At 42.6% G+C, this 19,975-nt stretch overlaps 1 protein-coding gene across 8 annotated transcripts in view; it reads right to left on the bottom strand.

The window, feature by feature from the left end:
- GRIA1 (glutamate ionotropic receptor AMPA type subunit 1) overlaps window positions 1-19,975 on the bottom strand; it is a 316,986-nt gene that overhangs the window by 117,717 nt on the left and 179,294 nt on the right. For all 8 annotated transcript variants that reach the window (XR_004738739.3, XM_054250998.2, XM_078363550.1 and 5 more), the window contains exons 6-8: window positions 12,025-12,186; window positions 9,549-9,716; window positions 270-374 (exon numbers count right to left, since the gene is read on the bottom strand). Coding sequence is in view for 7 of the 8 variants with exons in the window: in XM_054250998.2 (XP_054106973.1) it covers window positions 270-374; window positions 9,549-9,716; window positions 12,025-12,186 (435 nt within the window). In the remaining variant the exon portion in view is untranslated. The remainder of the gene's footprint in view (window positions 1-269; window positions 375-9,548; window positions 9,717-12,024; window positions 12,187-19,975) is intronic.

Raw genomic sequence — 19,975 nt, 5'->3', positions numbered from 1 at the left:
TTAGAAGTGCTTTCCTCTACCTTGGATTTTCACAAGCATTCTGGGACAAATTTAGAGATTTTCTCCAGATGAGTGAATGGATTCTCAGAGGAAGAACCAGACTTGCCCAATCTCCCAGCTGGTTAGTGACAGAGCCAAGTCTAAAGTCTGTGTTTGAGTTTCTTCAAAGATCTAGTCCAGAAAAGGTAGACTCACAGGCCATCAGCTCTGGCCAGAGTCCCTGCTCAGCCCTCTCCTCTCTGCAGAATGGAAGTAAAGATGTCCCTTACCTTTCGGATGCCGTCATGTTTCATTTCAATCACATGGAGTGTGTAGTTGGTGCGGCGTCCTTTCTCATTAAACTGCACGTTTCCTGTCAAACCTTCAAATCGCACCTGGAAAACAAAATCAAGTGGCGAGCAGTGAACTCAGAAGATGTAATTTATGTGTGTTTGCTTTTTCCACTGAAATAGAAATTCAGAACCCAAGAATGTTCCATGGGATGAGGTCTTTGAGTATTTTGCTAAAACTCTTCATTCCATGCCTGTGGCAAAGGATGCACCAGAGACCTTTCTCCTAAATTGGGATTCATCCTGAAAATTGTTTTTACCTATTTCTTTAGGCAAATACTAACAAGGGGTCAGAGCGCATACAATGTGAAATGTCTGTGCCGTCCCTAACCAAACACCTCCCATCACATGACCACTATGACCAGTGCCCTTCTCACATACACATCTGAAGATGAAGTAAGTGTGGGGGGCCTGCAAAGGAAATGAATTAGTGCACCATCACCAATGAGTCAGAAGACCCAGGACAAGAAGCCAGCTTTATGAATAAAGTCTTAAGCTATGCTTGGAGATGGCTTCCTAATTCTTTTGAGAATTTCTTCTTAGAGGCAGCAAATCACCTGGTTATGTATGCACCTATGCAACAACCCTGCATGACCTGCATATGTACCCCAGAACCAAAAGTAAAATTAAAAAAAAAAGAATTTCTTCTCCTTTATTCCAGAGTCCAGGGAATAAATACTTGATAATCAAAAGACTTGGATTTAACCCCAGCTTACTCCTTAACAGCCAAGTGCCCATTCAATTTAGCTCTCTAAGCTTTCTGTTTCCAAAATCTCTGCCCCCACTTTTTCTTTTTTTGTCTTAAATGATAACCGATAATGTGGAAGTGGTGTGAAAACTTTAAAGCACCTGGGGAGAACCCATTATGTTCAGACAAGAGAATGCAAGGTGTTAAAGAAATCTCAGTTGGTTAAAATAAGATTGTATTGGAATCCTCAAATATGCTACATGAGACTTCTCCACAAATGGGTCAAATCAAACTTTCATGGCCTTCTGTCCTCAAGTTCATATCAAAAGTCAAATAGTCACCATGGAGATCCAAGATCTTTAGGGCTGAGCTTGCTGTTCTGTAGGTGACAGATAAATGTCGTCCAAGACCACTCTCAAACTGAGGCTGAGTCTCGCTGTGTATCATCAGCTCAGATACAAGCAACCATATTCCCTAATAGTGAACCACCATGTGTCCTCAGATCCCTCCTGCCTAAGGCCAGTGAGGTGAGTGTCTACCTGTTACAAATACAAATCAAACCCTGTGACCCAGCACTGTTTATTCCCCCCCCCCTTCAAATAGCTTAAAAGGAAGCTTTGAAGAGTTTTATAACTCTGACAGTGGCTAGCTCCTCTGTTGTTAGAAGGTATAAGAAGAGCTGGGGGTTGTGTGTGTTTGAGAGTGAGAGAGAGAGAGAGAGAGAGAGAGAGAGAGAGAGAGAAAGAGAGAATGCCTGTGTGTGTGTGTGTGTGTGTGTGTGTGTGTGTGTGTGTGTATGTGTTCCTGTTTGGAGGCTGACCCTCTTGTCACCTTCTGGTTTGAAGTCTTAGTGAGGAGGTCATGACAGGCCCAGAGCACTGAGCAAATTTTACAACAAGCTTTGCTTTCTTAGATGAAATCTGGAGAAATCCCCAGCTCCGTAAATGTCTGGGCTATCTTTGCTTTTCAGAGAGAAAACAAAATACTGCTTCTACTACAGTCAATAAGAGAAAGGAGCAATTTGTGTCCATCAGCAACTTCACCTTCTTGTTACCTCGGTAATCTCTTGCCCATCGTTAGTGTTCCCTTATTTCCAGCTCCAGATCGTTTGGTGGGTATGAGACTCATTCCAACAAAACAGACTGGATAGATGTGCAGATGACTGAATGGTAGACTGATTTGCCCAAACTGAAAGTGTCACTAATAATCCAAATAGGCATCTACTTGAAACCCAGTCTCAAGTTCCATACGAATAATCAGCATGGGATATTAGTCTGGCAGAGTACGTAATCTATGACTAAGTTTCTCATTTGTTTAATGGAACCAGTTAGAGTTCACTATGTCTTAAAGTTGTTCTAAGGATTAAATGAGATATTGTTTGATCAATGCTTGATGCATGGTGAGTATTCAACAAATGCCAGCTGTTATTATTATTGTTGCTAATGGTGATATTCAATACTTACATTACTTTCTAAACACTTCATGTTTATGACACACTTGCACACATATTATTTCAACTCTAGTCACAGGAACCCCCTGAAGTATGCCTTTTAGAGATTATGATCTTTATTTACATGGGAGATGCCAAACTCTGGGAGGTGAAGTGATATACTCAAGTCTTATTACTCACAAATGGCAGAGGCAGGTCTAAAATCTGAAGCTTCTGATAACTTCTGATGTTTTCACTAATGGTACCAAGTGTTCTCTGAAACACACTAATGGTACCAAGTGTTCTCTGAAACACAGGCCAGTGCTGTTGTGGTAGGATTCAGGAGGACAACACAAAAATGTGCAATGTAGTGTTTTCTACCTGCTTTCTGCTATTGCTGCCGGGCACTTCCCAGGGCGTGCTCTGCCCATTCTAACTGTATGGCTGCAGGTTCTTTGCTCATCCTGTCTGTTTCTTGGTTTCCTCCTCCAAGAAGTACTTAGCATATTGTCTGGGACATAAGTGTTCAATGCATAGTTTATATTATTTAGATGATAATAATGATGATAATAATGATTACTACTACAGTGGTGTACAGAGTGGGTAATTACGAAAAATAAAATCTAAAATTGAGGCCTTGGGGCTGGTAGGTTGTTTCAGAGCAGGAGACTCTTTCAGAAGAAAGAATGATCATGTCACTGTCACTTTTACTGCCTTCCTCAGTTTCTAATAAGGTCAAGGGTCCTACCTGTACAGTTCTAGTAATCTGAGAGCATCTTGCACTGTCACAGTGATCTCACAAGAAGCTGCTTATTTCATGTTCATGGAAACACAGTGAATAGCCAGAGCAGAGGTTATTTTGCCTGTTTCACAGATGAGATTGTTGAGACTCAGAGCTGATGGTGCTTGACTCCAGGATTCACAGTAAGGTCACTGAGAGATCAAGGGTAACTGAAGGGCTCTTACTGCCTATCTGGGGAAGCCAAGTCTTACATACACTGAGATAAATCAAAGTGTCAGAGAATGGGAAAGAGACATCCCAGAAATACCATTCCATGATGGCAGAACAAGGAGAGTTCAAGAGGATGGCTCAGCCTCAAACGATTTGTCGAGGAGCATAAAGACTCGGAGTCAGAGGAAGAAGCTTCTCAGAAATGTTTATCTTGAAACTGCTGTCCCCATCCATCAGGTCTGAGCTCTGGGATCTGGGCACTTATCCCCCTCTCCCCCCGCCCCAGGGTAACTGGGGTCAGACTGATGGAGCCCAGGCACATCTCCTTCGTTCCTGCTCCCGGAACTCCTGTCACCATCCTGGCGCCCTCAACTCCCTCCATGAAAGATGGAAAATTAACCTTGGGCTTCCTGTAAAGGGTACTGGGTGCCAGCTCAGAATCTGCTGCTAGTGAGAGGCTGAAGCCTACGTTTCCTTTCCTGCTTGGTGCTGGGAGAATGCTGGTTAATGTCCTATTACTTGAGCTACATTAAAGAAAAAATCAGTGACACTTGTTAAAGCACAGTAAAGAAGACTTTTTTCAGGATCATAGTGGAAGGTATAGAGACCCTTGCAATGGGGTCTTGCAGTGGGGGAAAGAGATTGGGCTCAACTCCAAATACAGCAGGGGCCAATGGGAAAGTATAGCCAAGGAGCCAGGTGGGGGTCAGTGGATAGGAAATTACTAACAGCAAGCATCAAGGTTAAGAAGAAATCTGGCTAAAATGGTCTAACAGGATTCTTGCTGAAGATGGACCAGGATGATCTGACATCCCCTGGGGGATGGTGGAGGCTGTAGAAGCTGATCACTGTGAAGGGGGTGGACATGGTGGACAGGGTTCTTGCTAAACTGACTTAGCAAGTTCTTTGCTAAAACTGGATTTTACAAGAATTGCACAGATGGGCCTAGGAGGAGGTTCAGAAACCTGACTAAAGTTTGGTCAAGCAAAGGATCTTTGCCAGATGTCAACACTGACTTCTTTTTTTTTTTAATTTTAGTATTTTATTGCATTTTAGGTTTTGGGATACATGTGCAGAACGTGCAAGACAGTTGCATAGGTACACACATGGCAGTGTGTTTTGCTTCCTTTCTCCCCTTCACCCACATTTGTCATTTTTCCCTAGGCTATCCCTCCGCAGCCCCCCCCGCTGGCCTTCCCCTTTTCCCCCCAATAGACCCCAGTGTTTAGTACTCCCCTTCTCATTTTTCATCACCCTCCTATGAGTGAGAATATGCGGTATTTCATTTTCTGTTCTTGTGTCAGTTTGCTGAGAATGATGTTCTCCAGATTCATCCACTTCTTTCCCCTCCCCTCATTGGATTCTGAAAGGCACACCTGAAGGAAACAGCCAAGTAGTCACACTGGACTCCGGGATTCTGTAACCCATTTGCAGTTGCCTTCAGGTGGACCCTGCCTCCTGGTGGCTCACTGTTTGTGAGGCCTAGAGGTGAGGTCCTTGCTGGTCACATCCTAGCTACTCTGGCTAGAGCAAATCTCAGAACCCTTCTAAGCTTCGCTTTCCTACCTGAGTCATGGGAAGAATAATCTTGCCCCTGACTGTCTCATATAGCTTCCCTGAAGTTCAAAAGAACACAACCATGATGCTTTCTTAAAATTGTGAGCCCTGCGACAAGCCAGTGAGGGAGCTAGCATTAGGAGGATTATGTCTGTTTAGCAGATGGGAAAATCCAGCTCTGGAAAATGTGAGCAATTAGTCCAAGATCCCCCAGAGAGTACTGGGTGGAGGCACAGTTGAACCCAGCCCTTTTATTCCTAACACCCTAACAGGCCAGTGTGACACCTGCAAGTCCTTGCTTGTACCTTCACTCTACCTCATCTCTTGCTGGGTATCACTGACATCCCCATCCAGAACCTCCAAAACCCGATTTCCTCCAGGTTCAAATTTACCCTTCCTTTAAGGGTTACATTACCTCCATCTCAGTTTGCTTGGAACATGATATAGTTTGGATATTTGTTCCCTTCAAGTTTCCTGTTAAAATATGACCCTGAAGGTGGGAGGTGGTGCCTGGTAGGAGGTGTTTGTGTCATGGGGGTGGAGCTCCCATGAACGGTTTGGTGCCCTCCCCATGGTAATAAATAAGTTCTCACTCAGTTATGAGAGCTGGCTGTTTAAAAGAGCCTGGCACTACCTCCCCTATCTCTCTCACTCCCTCTCTTACCATGGGAAATACTGTCTTTTCCTTTACCCTCTGCCATGATTGGAAGCTTCCTGAGGCCCTCATCAAAAATAGATGCTGAGAGTATGCTTCATGTACAGCCTAAAACACTGTTAGCTAAAATGAAACTTTTTTCTTTATCTATTGGTATTTCTTTACAACAATGCACATGGACCAACACAGGACAGTTCCAGTCCTCTTGTTCTGGAATGATTGATAGTAGCTCTTCCTTTCACTCCTAAGTGTTCCCATTTGGATGACAGATTTTGGCTAATAAAGTGGTCACCCTATTGAAAGGCCAGTCACACTCCTACAGAAAGCCTTGCTGATGTCTGTATTCCTCAGTGATAGCATTCTGCTCTGATCGTCCACAGCACCATGAGCCCACCTGTCTTAGCCTTTAAAGGCAGGACTGTGTCTTAAAACCCCATTGTCCAACCAACCCCAGGCCCTATCTAGCAAGGTTCTGAGCATACCTGCACTTCCATATGCTTGATTGTTGGCTGGCAGTTTGTGAAAACAAAGACTAAGAGGGATGATTACTATTACTATTTAGGGCAGGCATTCTAAACTTGAAGTCCTGGGATGAGTTCTAGGAGTATCTATGTTCTCCCTACTCCTGGTCATGCAGAAATTATGTTTGTACATGTATGCATTTTTCTAAGGAAAAGAGTCTGCAGATATCTTTTTAAAAATCATATCCTCAAATACCTATGATGTCCCCAATGGTAAGAACCCAACTTGGGGAGTTGGGTCTACTCTGCCATCCAGAAGGCGACATATGGGCATCCTAATGCTGCCTCTTTCCTGGAGCGCTGAGGGACTCCAGGATGTGGGTTCATTAGTATTCGGAATGGCTCCCTAGATGGCAGGCAGGAGGTAGGCAGGCAGCTGATTATCTTCATTCTGCTGCTAGGGAAATTACAGCAGGGCGAGGGGGGTGGGTGTGCACAGATATTACCCAAGGCCATGTGCTGCTGGGGGCTGGGCCATAACTCTTGTGTCTTTCCTGTTTGGCTTTGTCCTTGAGGCTTCAGAGCAGTTAAGCATACAGAGGGCGGCATCATCTAAATGTGGGCTGCAGTCCCAATTTTATCTCTAGCTAACTGTATAACATAGGAATTTAGGGAAGTTTATAAACTCTGAAGCTCAGTTTCTCCAATTAAAAAGCACAGTTAATAAAACTACCTATCTCGGGTGTTATGTGTTATATCAAAGATTCAATGATATAATATGTGTAAATGTTTACAGCCTTGTACATACTAAGCCTTTAACACATGATACATATTATTATTATTATTTTCAGAATTTAACTCCCTAACATGTTTGTCTTCCAGGTAGGCTGTGCTGGGCCTCTTGGCCTAACTTATACATATCCCTGCTCTAAGACAAGCTAAACCACAGGTCCTCTCCCACTATGTGACCCGAAGGCCAGAGGTGAAGGCAGTAGAGACCTGAGCCTCCAGGCCTTAGGTTCTAAAGACTGGATACCATCAGGATTTACCCAGCTCCCAATGGCATGGCTATTTCAAGAGATGGATCTAGAAAAAACCATTGCTGAGCAGTAGCCGTGACTATGTATGGAAGGCTTTAGAGGTCAAGGCTTATAAGTAAGGGCCCCTGGGCCCATAGCACAAACCTGGCCTGGGGAAGAGGAGCCCTGGACTGGGATCTGGTCCAGCCTTTATAAGTGAAGGAAAAGGAGAGTCAGTAATCTCTAAGCTGTCTTTCAGCAAAAAACTTTTTTCATTCTAGGTATTAACAAAGATTGGAGAAAGAATCAATTTGAACTTCTGATCTTAGGATCAGAATGTCCTGACTTGTTTATTTGTTTTGTTTTTGTGGCATAGTTGTTCCTCTCTTTTTCTCCACAGACACTGCAAGGAGTTTCTTGAGGGCAAGCCTTGCTTTCTTTTATCGCCCTTAGTGCTTGACCCCAAGCCAGGGCACACAGTAGGTTTTCAAAGAACAGCTGATGAAGGGCAGGCACACACATATCTTGGCTCCAAGACAAAACAAAGAGGTCATTATTCTTTTGACTATGGTAACTGCTTTCTTTCAAACCCCACTGAGGGCAGAAGCAGAGTGCTAAGTATACACTACAACCAGAAGGACGTCGGTTAGACCACAGGAAAAAGTTAGACTGAATTTTCAGAGCCAGTTGAGATTTGAGGCCATTGCTCCACCCCCTTCATTTTCATGGGGAAGGAAAGGGAAGGCTGCAGGAGAGCTAAGAGAATGTTTCAAGGTCATTCAGAGAGCCAAGGGCCCAGCTGAACATGGAGTCCAGCTCTCCTTCCTCCCAGTTCAGAGTCCTTCCTGCCACACTGAATTACCTCCCATGCTTCATCACTGTCATGGTGGCGTCAGACTATCCTTTCAGGACGTCATTAAGATGGGAGAGGCAAGGGAGTTGGAAGGGTTGTGAAGCTGAGGGCAAGTCTCTGGGACCTTTTGAAACCAGCCTTACATTGCAAACATCATCTGTCTCGACTGTGGAGTCTGGAAGAGCATTTTAAATAAGCTGAGGAGGGGGTGTGGAAAGGGAGGCGCAGGTGCTGTCCATTTGGCAATTTTTCCCTATAAGCTGCTTGGTCTGCTGTTGCTGCCTAGTGACTTGGAAGCCACCCTGTACAGGGACCAGGGGAGGGCAGAAATGGCGGCTGGAGGTCCTCCTTAGTATGTTCCTCCTGTCACTAGCAGAAATCCTGCTTAGCTTCATTCCAAGGGACAGACCTACATATTCTCCTCTACAGAAAGGCACTCATCAGGGCTGAGGAACAGCTGGTGAGGTTCCTTCTGCATCTCTTTCTCCAGGTTGTGAAAATTGCTAGAGCTGTGCACGTGTGGTTGGCAAACAAGTGGGAATAGTTGTACATTTTGCTCCACTTTTCTCTCTCATTCAGAAATACTCCTCTTCTCCCGGAGGAGCACAAATTCATCTTCTGCTGAATGTCATCTTAAAAGTACAGCCCGTCTTAGATAGGCAACTCCCTTTGTTGGGGAGGGTGGGTCCTGAGGGACATTTGTGCCAAATAATCTTGCTGTGGCTGGCTTGCCATTGCAGCCAATGCTTTGTTGCAGGAAGCACAGCCGTCCTCTCCCAGTCCCTTTGGAAATACAGCTTCTCTATCAGGAGGTGGCAGAACCAAAATAAAGTGCTGTTCCTTGGTAGTTTGAGAATCACAACCTGGGCTTGATGTGCTTCTAGATATCTCCAGGAGCCCAAAGAGCAATGAAGCTGAGGGCAAGCCCCCAGAATCTTTCAAACCAGGCATGTTATATATACACCCACATGTACCACTGTCTCATCCTGCTTCCACAGCAGACATGCCACTAATTGAATATTTATACTTCTCTCTGTTGTATCTGGATTCAGCCTCAGAATGTTTTGCATAGCCAAATTGATTGAAGTGGGCATGGCCATTTTCTACCCCTGCCCTTTAACTATTCTTAAATGCAAACAGAAGCTGAGAAGCAAGAAGGTGGTATCAGAAGTACTGAGAAACCCTTTTAGAGTCCACATGCAGCAGGCTCTCATAAAATGTGTGCAGAGAGCAAAGATAATGAAGAAATCTAGAAAATCAGGGCAGGACGGGAATGTTTCCAGGAGACTGTTAACATGGTTCGTTTCATACTTGTATATTTCAAGCCCCCTTTCCATATGCAGAAAATCAGCAGCTCTCTTTTTTCAGCATAATTGCTAAGCAGAAAATATAGCTTTTACACTATAAGAAATGACTGTTCCACATGATTAAATTTTTTTTTACATGAGCTTCAATGTATGCTAAGAGCCACCAAGACAATGCAGTGGTTGTTCTGAACTTCAGGTGTTTTCTTCCTTTTCTTTATAACAGCTGTGTTTTATTGGAATTTGATGCTGAAATCCCCCAATAGGCTCCCACGAGATGGGTAACCATTGGTGGCCTTACCTGCTGCAGAGCTCTCTGGATGTCAATCCCCTGGCCCCAGGGAACAGCTGGGTTAGCCAGACAGTCCCCAGCATTCCCCCGGCGAGATATATCAATTCTCTGCCTCCGCAGGCTCTGGAAAGCTTCAGCCATCACCTTCACCCCATCGTAGGTGAGTGCAGAGGTGTACTAGTGGGAGGAATGGAGACAGTTAGGTATCAAAGAAAGCTGACAGGAAGGCAAGGTTGGGTGCTGTATTTGGGAATGCATTTTCTGGTGATGAGAAAGGTATGCAGTGGGCCAGGTGCATGGTATATGTGGGGAGACAGTGGTGAATCAGGGACAGTGTCCCTGTCCTTTCAGATGGGGGCCGCTGTTTGACCATGCTAGTCAATGCTGACCCTCTGAACTGTGAGTTCAGTATTGCCAGTTACAACTTTCAAAGAAAAGCAAGGATTCTACATTTCTGTGTGCAATCTTGCAATTTTTAAAATGTTGGTTCAGTTGGAAAAAATGCATAGATTAAATATAACACATCTGCAGGCTGGATAAAGTTCATGAAAAACCAGTTGATTTATCCTGGCATTACAGTTATCAGCAAGGAGCCAAGGAAAACAATTAACTCTTTCATCTCTTATAAAAGTAAAAGAAAAAAAATGTAAGAAGGGTAAGCTCTTAATTTTTTCCACATGTGGCTCACCTAAGTGACAAGCTTATAGCCTGTAGACTTTCCCCACATGTTTACTTGTGACAGCTATCATTTATACTTTCTCCTGAAAAATAGGGGACTAAGATGTGGATGAAACAAAATCTGTAGAGCAGTCCAGGAAAATATATTCTGGCTTTGGAATCCAAATCCTCTTCACTAATTTGTTCCTGATACTTATTATGTTGTCTAGCACACTCCAAGTTCACAGCAGAGAGTTGAAGAATGAATGTACGAGTATTTTTCTAATTTTTAAACTTTAATTCTCTAATTTCTTTTTCAAAAATTAAATTACATTTAGTTATTATTATTATTATTTTTTTGAGACGGAGTTTCGCTCTTGTTACCCAGGCTGGAGTGCAATGGCGCGTGATCTCGGCTCACCGCAACCTCTGCCTCCTGGGTTCAGGCAATTCTCCTGCCTCAGCCTCCTGAGTAGCTGGGATTACAGGCATGCGCCACCGTGCCCAGCTAATTTTTTTTGTATTTTTAGTAGAGACGAGGTTTCACCATGTTGACCAGGATGGTCTCTATCTCTTGACCTCGTGCTCCGCCCACCTTGGCCTCCCAAAGTGCTGGGATTACAGGCTTGAGCCACTGTGCCCGGCCTACATTTAGTTATTTTTTTAATCTGCTCAAGTCTTTTGGAAATTGGAATGCAGTCATCATACATTAATTACTTAACTCTTATGTAGTTTTTTCATTGCTTTAAAGCATATTTGTGATTTTGTTTGCTTAAGCTCATACTGAAATAATTCTTCATTCTTGAAGGATTAAATCAGTTTGAACAATAGTGGGATAAGAATCATCTCCATTATATGGTTTACCATTTATAAAAAGAAATTGACAGAGTGGTAAGAGAAAGTCTGTCAAAGATTCACTGTTTGTCCAGATAAACAAACTTGGCCTCAGCATCTTTCTCAATATAGTGTTCCACGTCGCCACCATAAAGCTATCTGGTTTGACTTGGGGAAAAAATTATTTGCTATCCTTATTCCAAACCTTTCCCAAATAGCAAACAAAATAGATTTTAGTGGCGGTATTTAGAGCTGCGTTGCTGGGAAGTGACACACAGAGTGTCTGTATGATTATTGGGAGTGGACTCTCCCAGGTAGACATCTGCTGGATATTCCTTAGTTATGTTGCCCTGATTTTTAGCTGGGCACGTGGTTGAGCAGAATAAGGGCCACCTCACTATTCAAAAAAGCTCCATCTATAAAAAAAATGAGTATTACCCTGAGCTGTGCTACATGGTGGCGCTGCCCAGAATAGAACCACTATTTTCCAGCTTCCCTTGCAGCTAAATGGGGGTAGTTTTCCAGGATACGATCAATGGCATATGAGTGGAAGATCTGTGTGTGACTTCTGTCAAAAGTTCTTCATGAAGAAGTTCTGCATTCCATTTTTTTTTCTTCCTACTGGGTAAAATGCTGAGGCAACAGCTATAGTTTAAGCAGCTCTCTTGTACTATTAGCCAGCAGCCATACGTGCAGGACAGCAGAGCAAGAAGGTAAAAGAAGCCTGGGTATTTGATGACTGTGGAGCCATTTTACAGGCCTGGGACTGCTGACTCCTGTTTTATTTACATGAGAGATAAATAAAATGTCTCCTTTATTAAAACCATTGCCATTTTGGGTTGTCTGACCCCTGCACTTTGTACCTAATAATTTTTACAAATATATTGTTTCCTTTAGAAAACAAATTCCTTTCTAAAGATGAATGCTGCTCAGAAATCTGAGGCAGGCAAAAGGGCAAGGCTGGCCCTTTGCTGCTGGCAGCCCATCCACTCACCTTGGGTCTCTTCCAGTCCACCCGGGTGTGGTCCCGAGCATCACTGTTTTTCCACTGCTGCATGATCTTGGCCGGGATGGTGTCTGTGTAGTTCACTAGCTGGAAACCCGTCACATTTGCACCACTCTCCTTGAATTTGTTTAAGTCGATGTCCATGAAACCCTGAGAGAGGGGGAGAAGGGAGAAGTCAGAACATGCTGCCTGGATAAATCAACTTTACTTGTTCCAGAACCACAGGATTTTCCATTCTGTTCCATCAGATGAAACCCACCCAATGGAGAAACAGTTAGTTCTCCTTTCCTTTGAACTTGGTTGTTACTTAGTTTGTGCACAAAATTAGCATAGCTCAGGAGACAGTAGCCTGGTTTGGAGGGCTGGCTAGTAGTTACACTATTAATTAATTTATTTGACAGTTTTCTTGTCTGCAAAATGGAGGTCTGGAAGTTGGGGAAAACGTGTAATGAAATGACACAAGTCAAGTGTGTGGTGCAGAGTGAGTGATCAATAAATAGTGGCTGGGATTATTATGGTGATACAGATATACAGCATAAGGTAGAAACCTCTAAGGAGGGAATCATCTCATCAACCATCCCAATACCCACCCATTTTGAGAGAAGAGAAATCTGAATTTCACTGGGGCAAGCTCCTATGAGTTACTCAAGGACACCAGCAAGTATGTGGAAGAGGCTGAGTTCTGATCCCAGTCTTCACCATCACCCTGTGCTCTTTTCCATACAACAGAGTAAATCTTCACCACTCCATGAGCCCTGATCAATCCAGCATTCATGAAGGATTCTTTATTATAATAAAACTTTCCACCACATTTGGTGAAGTTTATTCAAACTCAAAAAGCCTTCTACCTAAAAAGAAAATCTTACAGTTGTATAATATATTCAATAATGTTCAGTACTTTCGTATCTATGGCCTCATTTCACTTTATCCCTCTTTAAGGTAAACATTATATGTCTATTTGCCAGATAAAGAAACTGAGGTGGAGTGAAAGAATCAACTTGCACAGAGTCATTTATGGAGTTAGTAGCAGAGAGAGCACCAAAACTAAGGGCCTCTGTTAGGTATTGGTTCCCTTTTGTCACTCACTCAACTTATTCACTGATCAATCATTGCAGCAAACATTTTTGAAAAGTCATAGGGAGATCCAAGATGACCGAATAGGAATAGCTCTAGAGTGCAGTTCCCAGTGAGAAGAATACAGAGGGTGAGTGATCACTGAATTTCCAAATGAGTTTTTACTTCCCACAGACCAGGAGATTACTGGGCTGAAAAGTGCCATGAGCTTCAAGCATGGCTGTTTCAGCAGGCGCTGCAGGTCTCTGCACAAAAACTAGCACAAATCCAGGCAGCCATTTCAATAGGTGGCTGGAATGCCTGGGGATCCAGAGCTGCCCATTCAACTGAAAAAACAAAAATAACAAAAACAGGGCTGAAATAAGGAGTCAGGTGACCTGGCTCATCAGGTCCCACCCCCTACAAAGACTAGCAATTTGAAATGCTCTAGTCTGAGAGTTTTGCAGTAAGTGTAGCTGGACCCTGGATAGTCCCGCTCAGTGGGGGGAAGGGCCTCAGCCATTACTGAGGCAATCCACCACTACCAAGGCAGTCCACCATTACTGAGGCAGTCCACCATTACCCAGGCATGATTACCGAGGCAGTCCACCATTACCAAGACAATCTGCCTTTACTGAGACAATCTGCTATTACCAAGGCAGTCCACCAGTACTGAGGCAGATCACCATTACTAAGGCAGTTCTAACAGGAAGTTCACGTAGCAGCTGGGCAGAGCCCACAGCAGCTCAGTAACATCTCTGCTGGCAGATCCTGGTTAAACTACCACCTGCTGGGTAGGGCATCTCTGAAAAAAAGGCAGCAGCACGTCAGGAACTCATAAATAAAGCCCCACCTTCCCAGGAGAGAGCACCAGGGGAAAAAGGTGTTTAAGAGTTCTGCTGCAGCAGACTTAAACATACCTGCTCAGAAGCTCTGAATGGAACAATGGAGCTCACAGCACAGCACTTGAGCTCCTATGAGGGACAGACTGTCTTCTCAAGCAGCTCCCTGACCCCTGTATACCTTTACTTTGTAAAGGAGAACTCAGACTGACATCTGGCAGGTACACTTATGGGACAAAGATAACAGAAGAAGAAACTGGCAGCAACCCTTACTGTTCTCCAGCCCCCGTGGGTGATCCCCTCACAAACAGAATCTGGAGTGGATCTCCAGCAGGCCTACAGCAGAGGGGCTGGATGGTTAGAAGGAAAATTAAAAACAGAAATAAATAACTTCAACATTAACAAAAAGGATGTCCACTCAGAGACCCCATCCAAAAGTCACCAACTACAAGCACCACAGGTATATAAATCCACAAAGATAGAATAGAAGGAAATAAGCACAAAATGGATGAAAATACCCAGAACCAGAACACCTCTCCTCCTCCAAGGGATCACAACTCCACACCAGGAATGAAACAAAGCTGGATGGAGAATGAGTCTGATGAATTGACAGAAACAGGCTTCAGAAGGTAGGTAATAACAAACTTCTCTGAGCTAAAAGACCATGTTCTAATCAATGCAAAGAAACTAAGAACCTTGAAAAAACATTAGAGAAAATGCTAATGAGAATAAACAGCTAGAGAAGAATATAAATGACCTGATGGAGCTGAAAAACACAACAAGAGAACTTTGTAAATATCCACAAGTTTCAATAGCCAAATTGACCAAGCAGAAGAAAGGACATCAGAGATTTAAGATCAACTCAATGAAATAAAATGAGAAGGCAAGATTAGAGAAAAAAGAGTGAAAGAAATGAACAAAACCTCCAAGAAATATGGGATTATGTGAAAGGACCTAATCTACATTTGATAGGTATACCTGAATGTGACAGAGAGAATGAATCCAAGTTGGAAAACACTCTTCAGGATATTATCCAGGAGACTTCCCCAATCTAGCAAGGCAGACCAACATTCAAGTCCAGGCAATACAGAGCACACCACAAAGATATTCCTCAAGAAGAGCAACCCCGAGGCACATAATTGTCAGATTCGCCAGGGTTGAAATGATGGAGAAAATGCTATGGGCAGCAAGACAGAAAGGTTGGCTTACCCACAAAGGGAATCCCATCAGACTTACAGATCTCTCAGCAGAAACTCTACAAGCCAGAATAGAGTGGGGGACAATATTCAACATCCTTAAAGAAAACTTTCAACCTAGAATTTCATATCCTGCCATACTAAGCTTCATAAGCAAAGCAGAAATAAAATCCTTTACAGACAAGTAATTGCCGAGAGAGATTTCATCACCACCAGGCTTGCCTTACAACAGCTCCTACAAGAAGCACTAAACAGGAAGGAACAACCATGCCAGCCACTCAAAAAATGTACCAAATGGTAAATAGCATCAACACAATGAAGAAACTGCATCAACTAATGGGCAAAACCACCAGCTAGCATCAAAATGGCAGAATAGAATTTACAGATAACAGTATGAGATAGAGACCATCCTGGTCAACATGGTGAAACCCCATCTCTACTAAAACAAAAAATTAGCTGGGCATGGTGGCACGTGCCTGTAATCCCAGCTACTCGGGAGGCTGAGGCAGGAGAATTGCTTGAACCCAGGAGGCAGAGGTTGCAGTGAGCTGAGATTGCGCCATTGTTCTCCAGCCTGGGTAGTAAGAGTGAAACCCCATTTCAAAAAAAAAAAAAAAAATGTAAATGGGCTAAATGCCCCAATCAAAAGACACATTCTGGCAAATTGGATAAAAAGTCAAAAGCCATTGGTGTGCTATGTCCAGGAAACCCATATCACATGCAAGGACATACATAGGCTCAAATTAAAGAGAAGGAGGAGGATTTACCAACCAAATGGAGAGCTAAAAAAATCAGGAGGTTCAATCCTAGTCTCTGTTAAAATAGACTTTAAACCAACAAAGATCAAAAAAGACAAAGAAGGGCATTACAAATGGGAAAAGGATCAATGCAACAAGAAGAGCTAACGATCCTAAATATGTAAGCACCCAATACAGGAGCACCCAGATACATAAAGCAAGTTCTTAATGACCTACTAGGAGACTTAGACTCCCACACAATAATAGTGGGAGACTTTAACACTCCACTGTCAATATTAGACAGATCAACGAGACAGAAAATTGACAAAATATCCAGGACTTGAACTCAGATCTGGACCAAGCAAACCTTATTGACATCTACAACACTCTCCACCTCAAATCCACAGAATATACATTCTTCTCAGCACTACATCACACCTACTTTAAAATTGACCATAAAATTGGAAGTAAATCACTCAGCAGGAAATGCAAAATAATGGAAATCATAAGAAACAGTCTCTCAGACCACAGTGCAATCAAATTAGAACTCAGGATTAAGAAACTAACTCAGAACTGCACAACTTCATGGAAACTGAACAACTGGCTCTTGAATGTTGACTGGATAAACAATGAAATGAAGGCAGAAATAAAAATGTTCTTTGAAACCAACAAGAATGAAGACACAACATAACAGAATCTCTGGGAGACAGTTAAAGCAGTGTCTAGAGGAAAATTTATAGCAATAAATGCCCACATCAGAAACAGGGAAAGATCTAAAATTGACACCCTGTCATCAAAATTGAAAGAGCTAGGGGAACAAGATCAAAAGAACTCAAAAGCTAGCAGAAGACAAGAAATAACTAAGATCTGAGCAGAACTATAGGAGAAAAAGACATAAAAATCCCTTCAAAAAAATCAGTAAAGCCAGGAGATGGTTTTTTTTTGAAAAGATCAACAAAATAGACAGGTCACTAACCAGAATAATAAAAAAGAAAAGAGAGAAGAATCAAATAGATGCAATAAAAAATAATAAAGGGGATATCGCCCCTGATTCTGTAGAAATCCAAACTACCATTCGAGATTACTAAAAACAACTCTATGCACATAAACCAGTGAACCTGTAACAGAGTTAAATTCCTGGACACTTGCACCCTCCTAAGCATAAACCATGAAGAAGTTGAAACCCTGAATAGACCATTAATAAGGGCTGAGGTTGAGGCAGCAATTAATAGCCTACCAACCAAAAAAAGCCCAAGTCCGATGGGTTCACAGCCAAATTAAACCAGACATACAAAGAGGAGCTGGTACCATTCTTTCTGAAACTGTTCCAGACAATCCAAAAAGAGAGAATCCTTCCCAAATCATTTTATGAGAACAACATCATTCTGATACCAAAACCCAGCAGAGAATCAACAAGAAAAGAAAACTTCAGGCCAATATGCATGATGAACATAGACGCAAAAATCTTCAATAAAATACTGGCAAACCTATTGCAACAGCACATCAAAAAGCTTATCAACCATGATCAAGTAGGCTTCATCCTGGGGATGCAAGGCTGGTTCAACATATGCAACTCTATAAACATAATCCGCCACATAAACAGAACCAAAGACAAAAACCACATGATCATCTCAATAGATGCAGAGAAGGCATTTGACAAAATTCAACAGTCTTTTATGCTAAAAACTCTCAATAAACTAGGCATTGATGGAACATATCTCAAAATAATAAAAGCTATTTACAACAAACCCACAGCCAATATCATACTGAATAGGCAAAAACTGGAAGCATTCCCTTTGAAATCTGGCACTAGACAATGATGCCCTCTCTCACCACTCCTATTCAATATAGTACTGGAAGTTCTAGCCAGAGCAATCAGGCAAGAAAAAGAAATAAAGGGTATTCAAATAGGAAAGGTGGAAGCCAAATTGTCTCTATTTGCAGACGACATGATAGTATACCTAGAAGACCCCATTGCCTCAGCCCAAAATCTCCTGAAACTGATAAGCAACTTCAGCAAAGTCTCAGGACACAAAATCAATGTGCAAAAATACCAAGCATTCCTAGACACCAATAACAGACTTAAATAGAGCCAAATTGGGAGTGAACTGCCATTCACAATTGCCTACAAAGGGAAGAAAATACCTAGGAATACAACTAACAAAGGATGTAAAGGACCTCTTCAAGGAGAACTACATACCACTGCTCAATGAAATAAGAGAGGACACAAGCAGATGGAGAAACATTCCATGCTCATGGTTAGGAAGAATCAATATCATGAAAATGGCCATACTGCCCAAAGTAATTTACAGATTCAATGCTATCTCCATCAAGCTACCTATGACCCTCTTCACAGGACTGGAAAAACCACTTTAAACTTCATATGGAACCAAAAGAGAGGCTGCATAGCCAAGACAATCCTAAGCAAAAAGAACAAAGCTAATCCCAGCACTTTGGGAGGCTGAGGCAGGTGGATCACAAGGTAAAGAGATCGAGACCATCCCAGTCAACATGGTGAAACCCGTCTCTACTAAAAATACAAAAAATTAGCTGGGCACAGTGGCGTGTGCCTGTAATCCCAGCTACTCAGGAGGCTGAGGCAGGAGAATTGCCTGAACCCAGGAGGTGGAGGTTGTGGTGAGCCGAGATCACACCATTGCACTCCAGCCTGTGTAACAAGCGTGAAACTCCGTCTCAAAAAAAAAAAAAGAACAAAGCTGGAGGTATCACACTACTTGACTTCAAGCTATACTTCAAGGCTACAGTCATCAAAACAGCTTGGTACTGGTACCAAAACAGAGATATAGACCAATGGAACAGAACAGAGGCTTGGAGGCAATGCCACACATCTATAACCATCTGATCTTTGACAAATCTGACAAAAACAAGTAATGGGAAAAGGATTCCCTGTTTAATAAATGGTGTTGGGATAACTGGCTAGCCATGTGTAGAAAACAGAAACTGGACCCCTTCCTGACAACTTACACTAAAATTAACTCTAGATGGATTACAGACTTAAACATAAGAGTGAACACAATAAAAATCCTAGAAGAAAACCTAGGCAAAAACCATTCAGGACATAGGCCTAGGCAAGGACTTCATGACTAAAATACCAAAAGCACTGGCAACAAAAGCTAAAATAGACAAATGGGACCTAATTAAACTCCAGAGCTTATGTACAGCAAAAGAAACAATCATTAGAATGAATTGGCAAGCAACAGAATGGGAAAAAGTGTTTTCAATCTACCCATCTGACAAAGGGCTAATATCCAGAATCTACAAAGAACTAAACAGATTTACAAGAAACAAACAGACAAGCCCATTCAAAAGTGGGTAAAGGATATGAACAGACACTTTTCAAAAGAAGACATATATGATGCCAACAAACATGAAAAAATGCTCATCATCACTAATTATTAGAGAAATGCAAATCAAAACCACACTGAGATACCCTGTCATGTCAGTTAGAATGGCAATCATTAAAAAATCTGGAGACAACAGATGCTGGAGAGGATGTGGAGAAGTAGGAACACTTTTACACTGTTGCTGGGAGTGTAAATTAGTTCAAGCATTGTGGAAGACAGTGTGGTGATTCCTCAAGAGATAGATATAGATATTCCATTTGACCCAGCAATCTCATTACTGGGTATATATCCAAAGGATTATAAATCATTCTATTATAAAGACACATGCACACATATGTTCACTGAGGCACTGTTTACAATAGCAAAGACCTGGAACCAACCCAAATGCCCATCAATGATAGACTGGACAAGGAAAATGTGACATATATGCACCATGCAATACTATGCAGCCATAAAAATTGATGAGTTTGTGTCCTTTGTAGGGACACGGATGGATCTGGAAACCATCATTCTCAGCAAACTGACACAAGAACAGAAAATCAAACACTGCATGTTCTCACTCATAGGTGGGTGTTGAACAGTGAGAACACATGGACACAGTGCATGCAGCATCACAAACTGGGGTCTGTTGGGGGGACTAGGGGAGGGACAGTAGAGGTTAGGGAGGTTGGGGATGAATAACATGGGGAGTAATGCCATACATAGGTGATAGGGGGATGGAGGCAGCAAACCACATTGATGTGTAT

The sequence above is a fragment of the Callithrix jacchus genome, chromosome 2, assembly GCF_049354715.1.
Source record: "Callithrix jacchus isolate 240 chromosome 2, calJac240_pri, whole genome shotgun sequence".
Lineage (NCBI taxonomy): Eukaryota > Metazoa > Chordata > Mammalia > Primates > Cebidae > Callithrix > Callithrix jacchus.
Note: the sequence above shows the minus strand (reverse complement) of the source record. Positions and strands in the feature narration are given on the sequence as shown.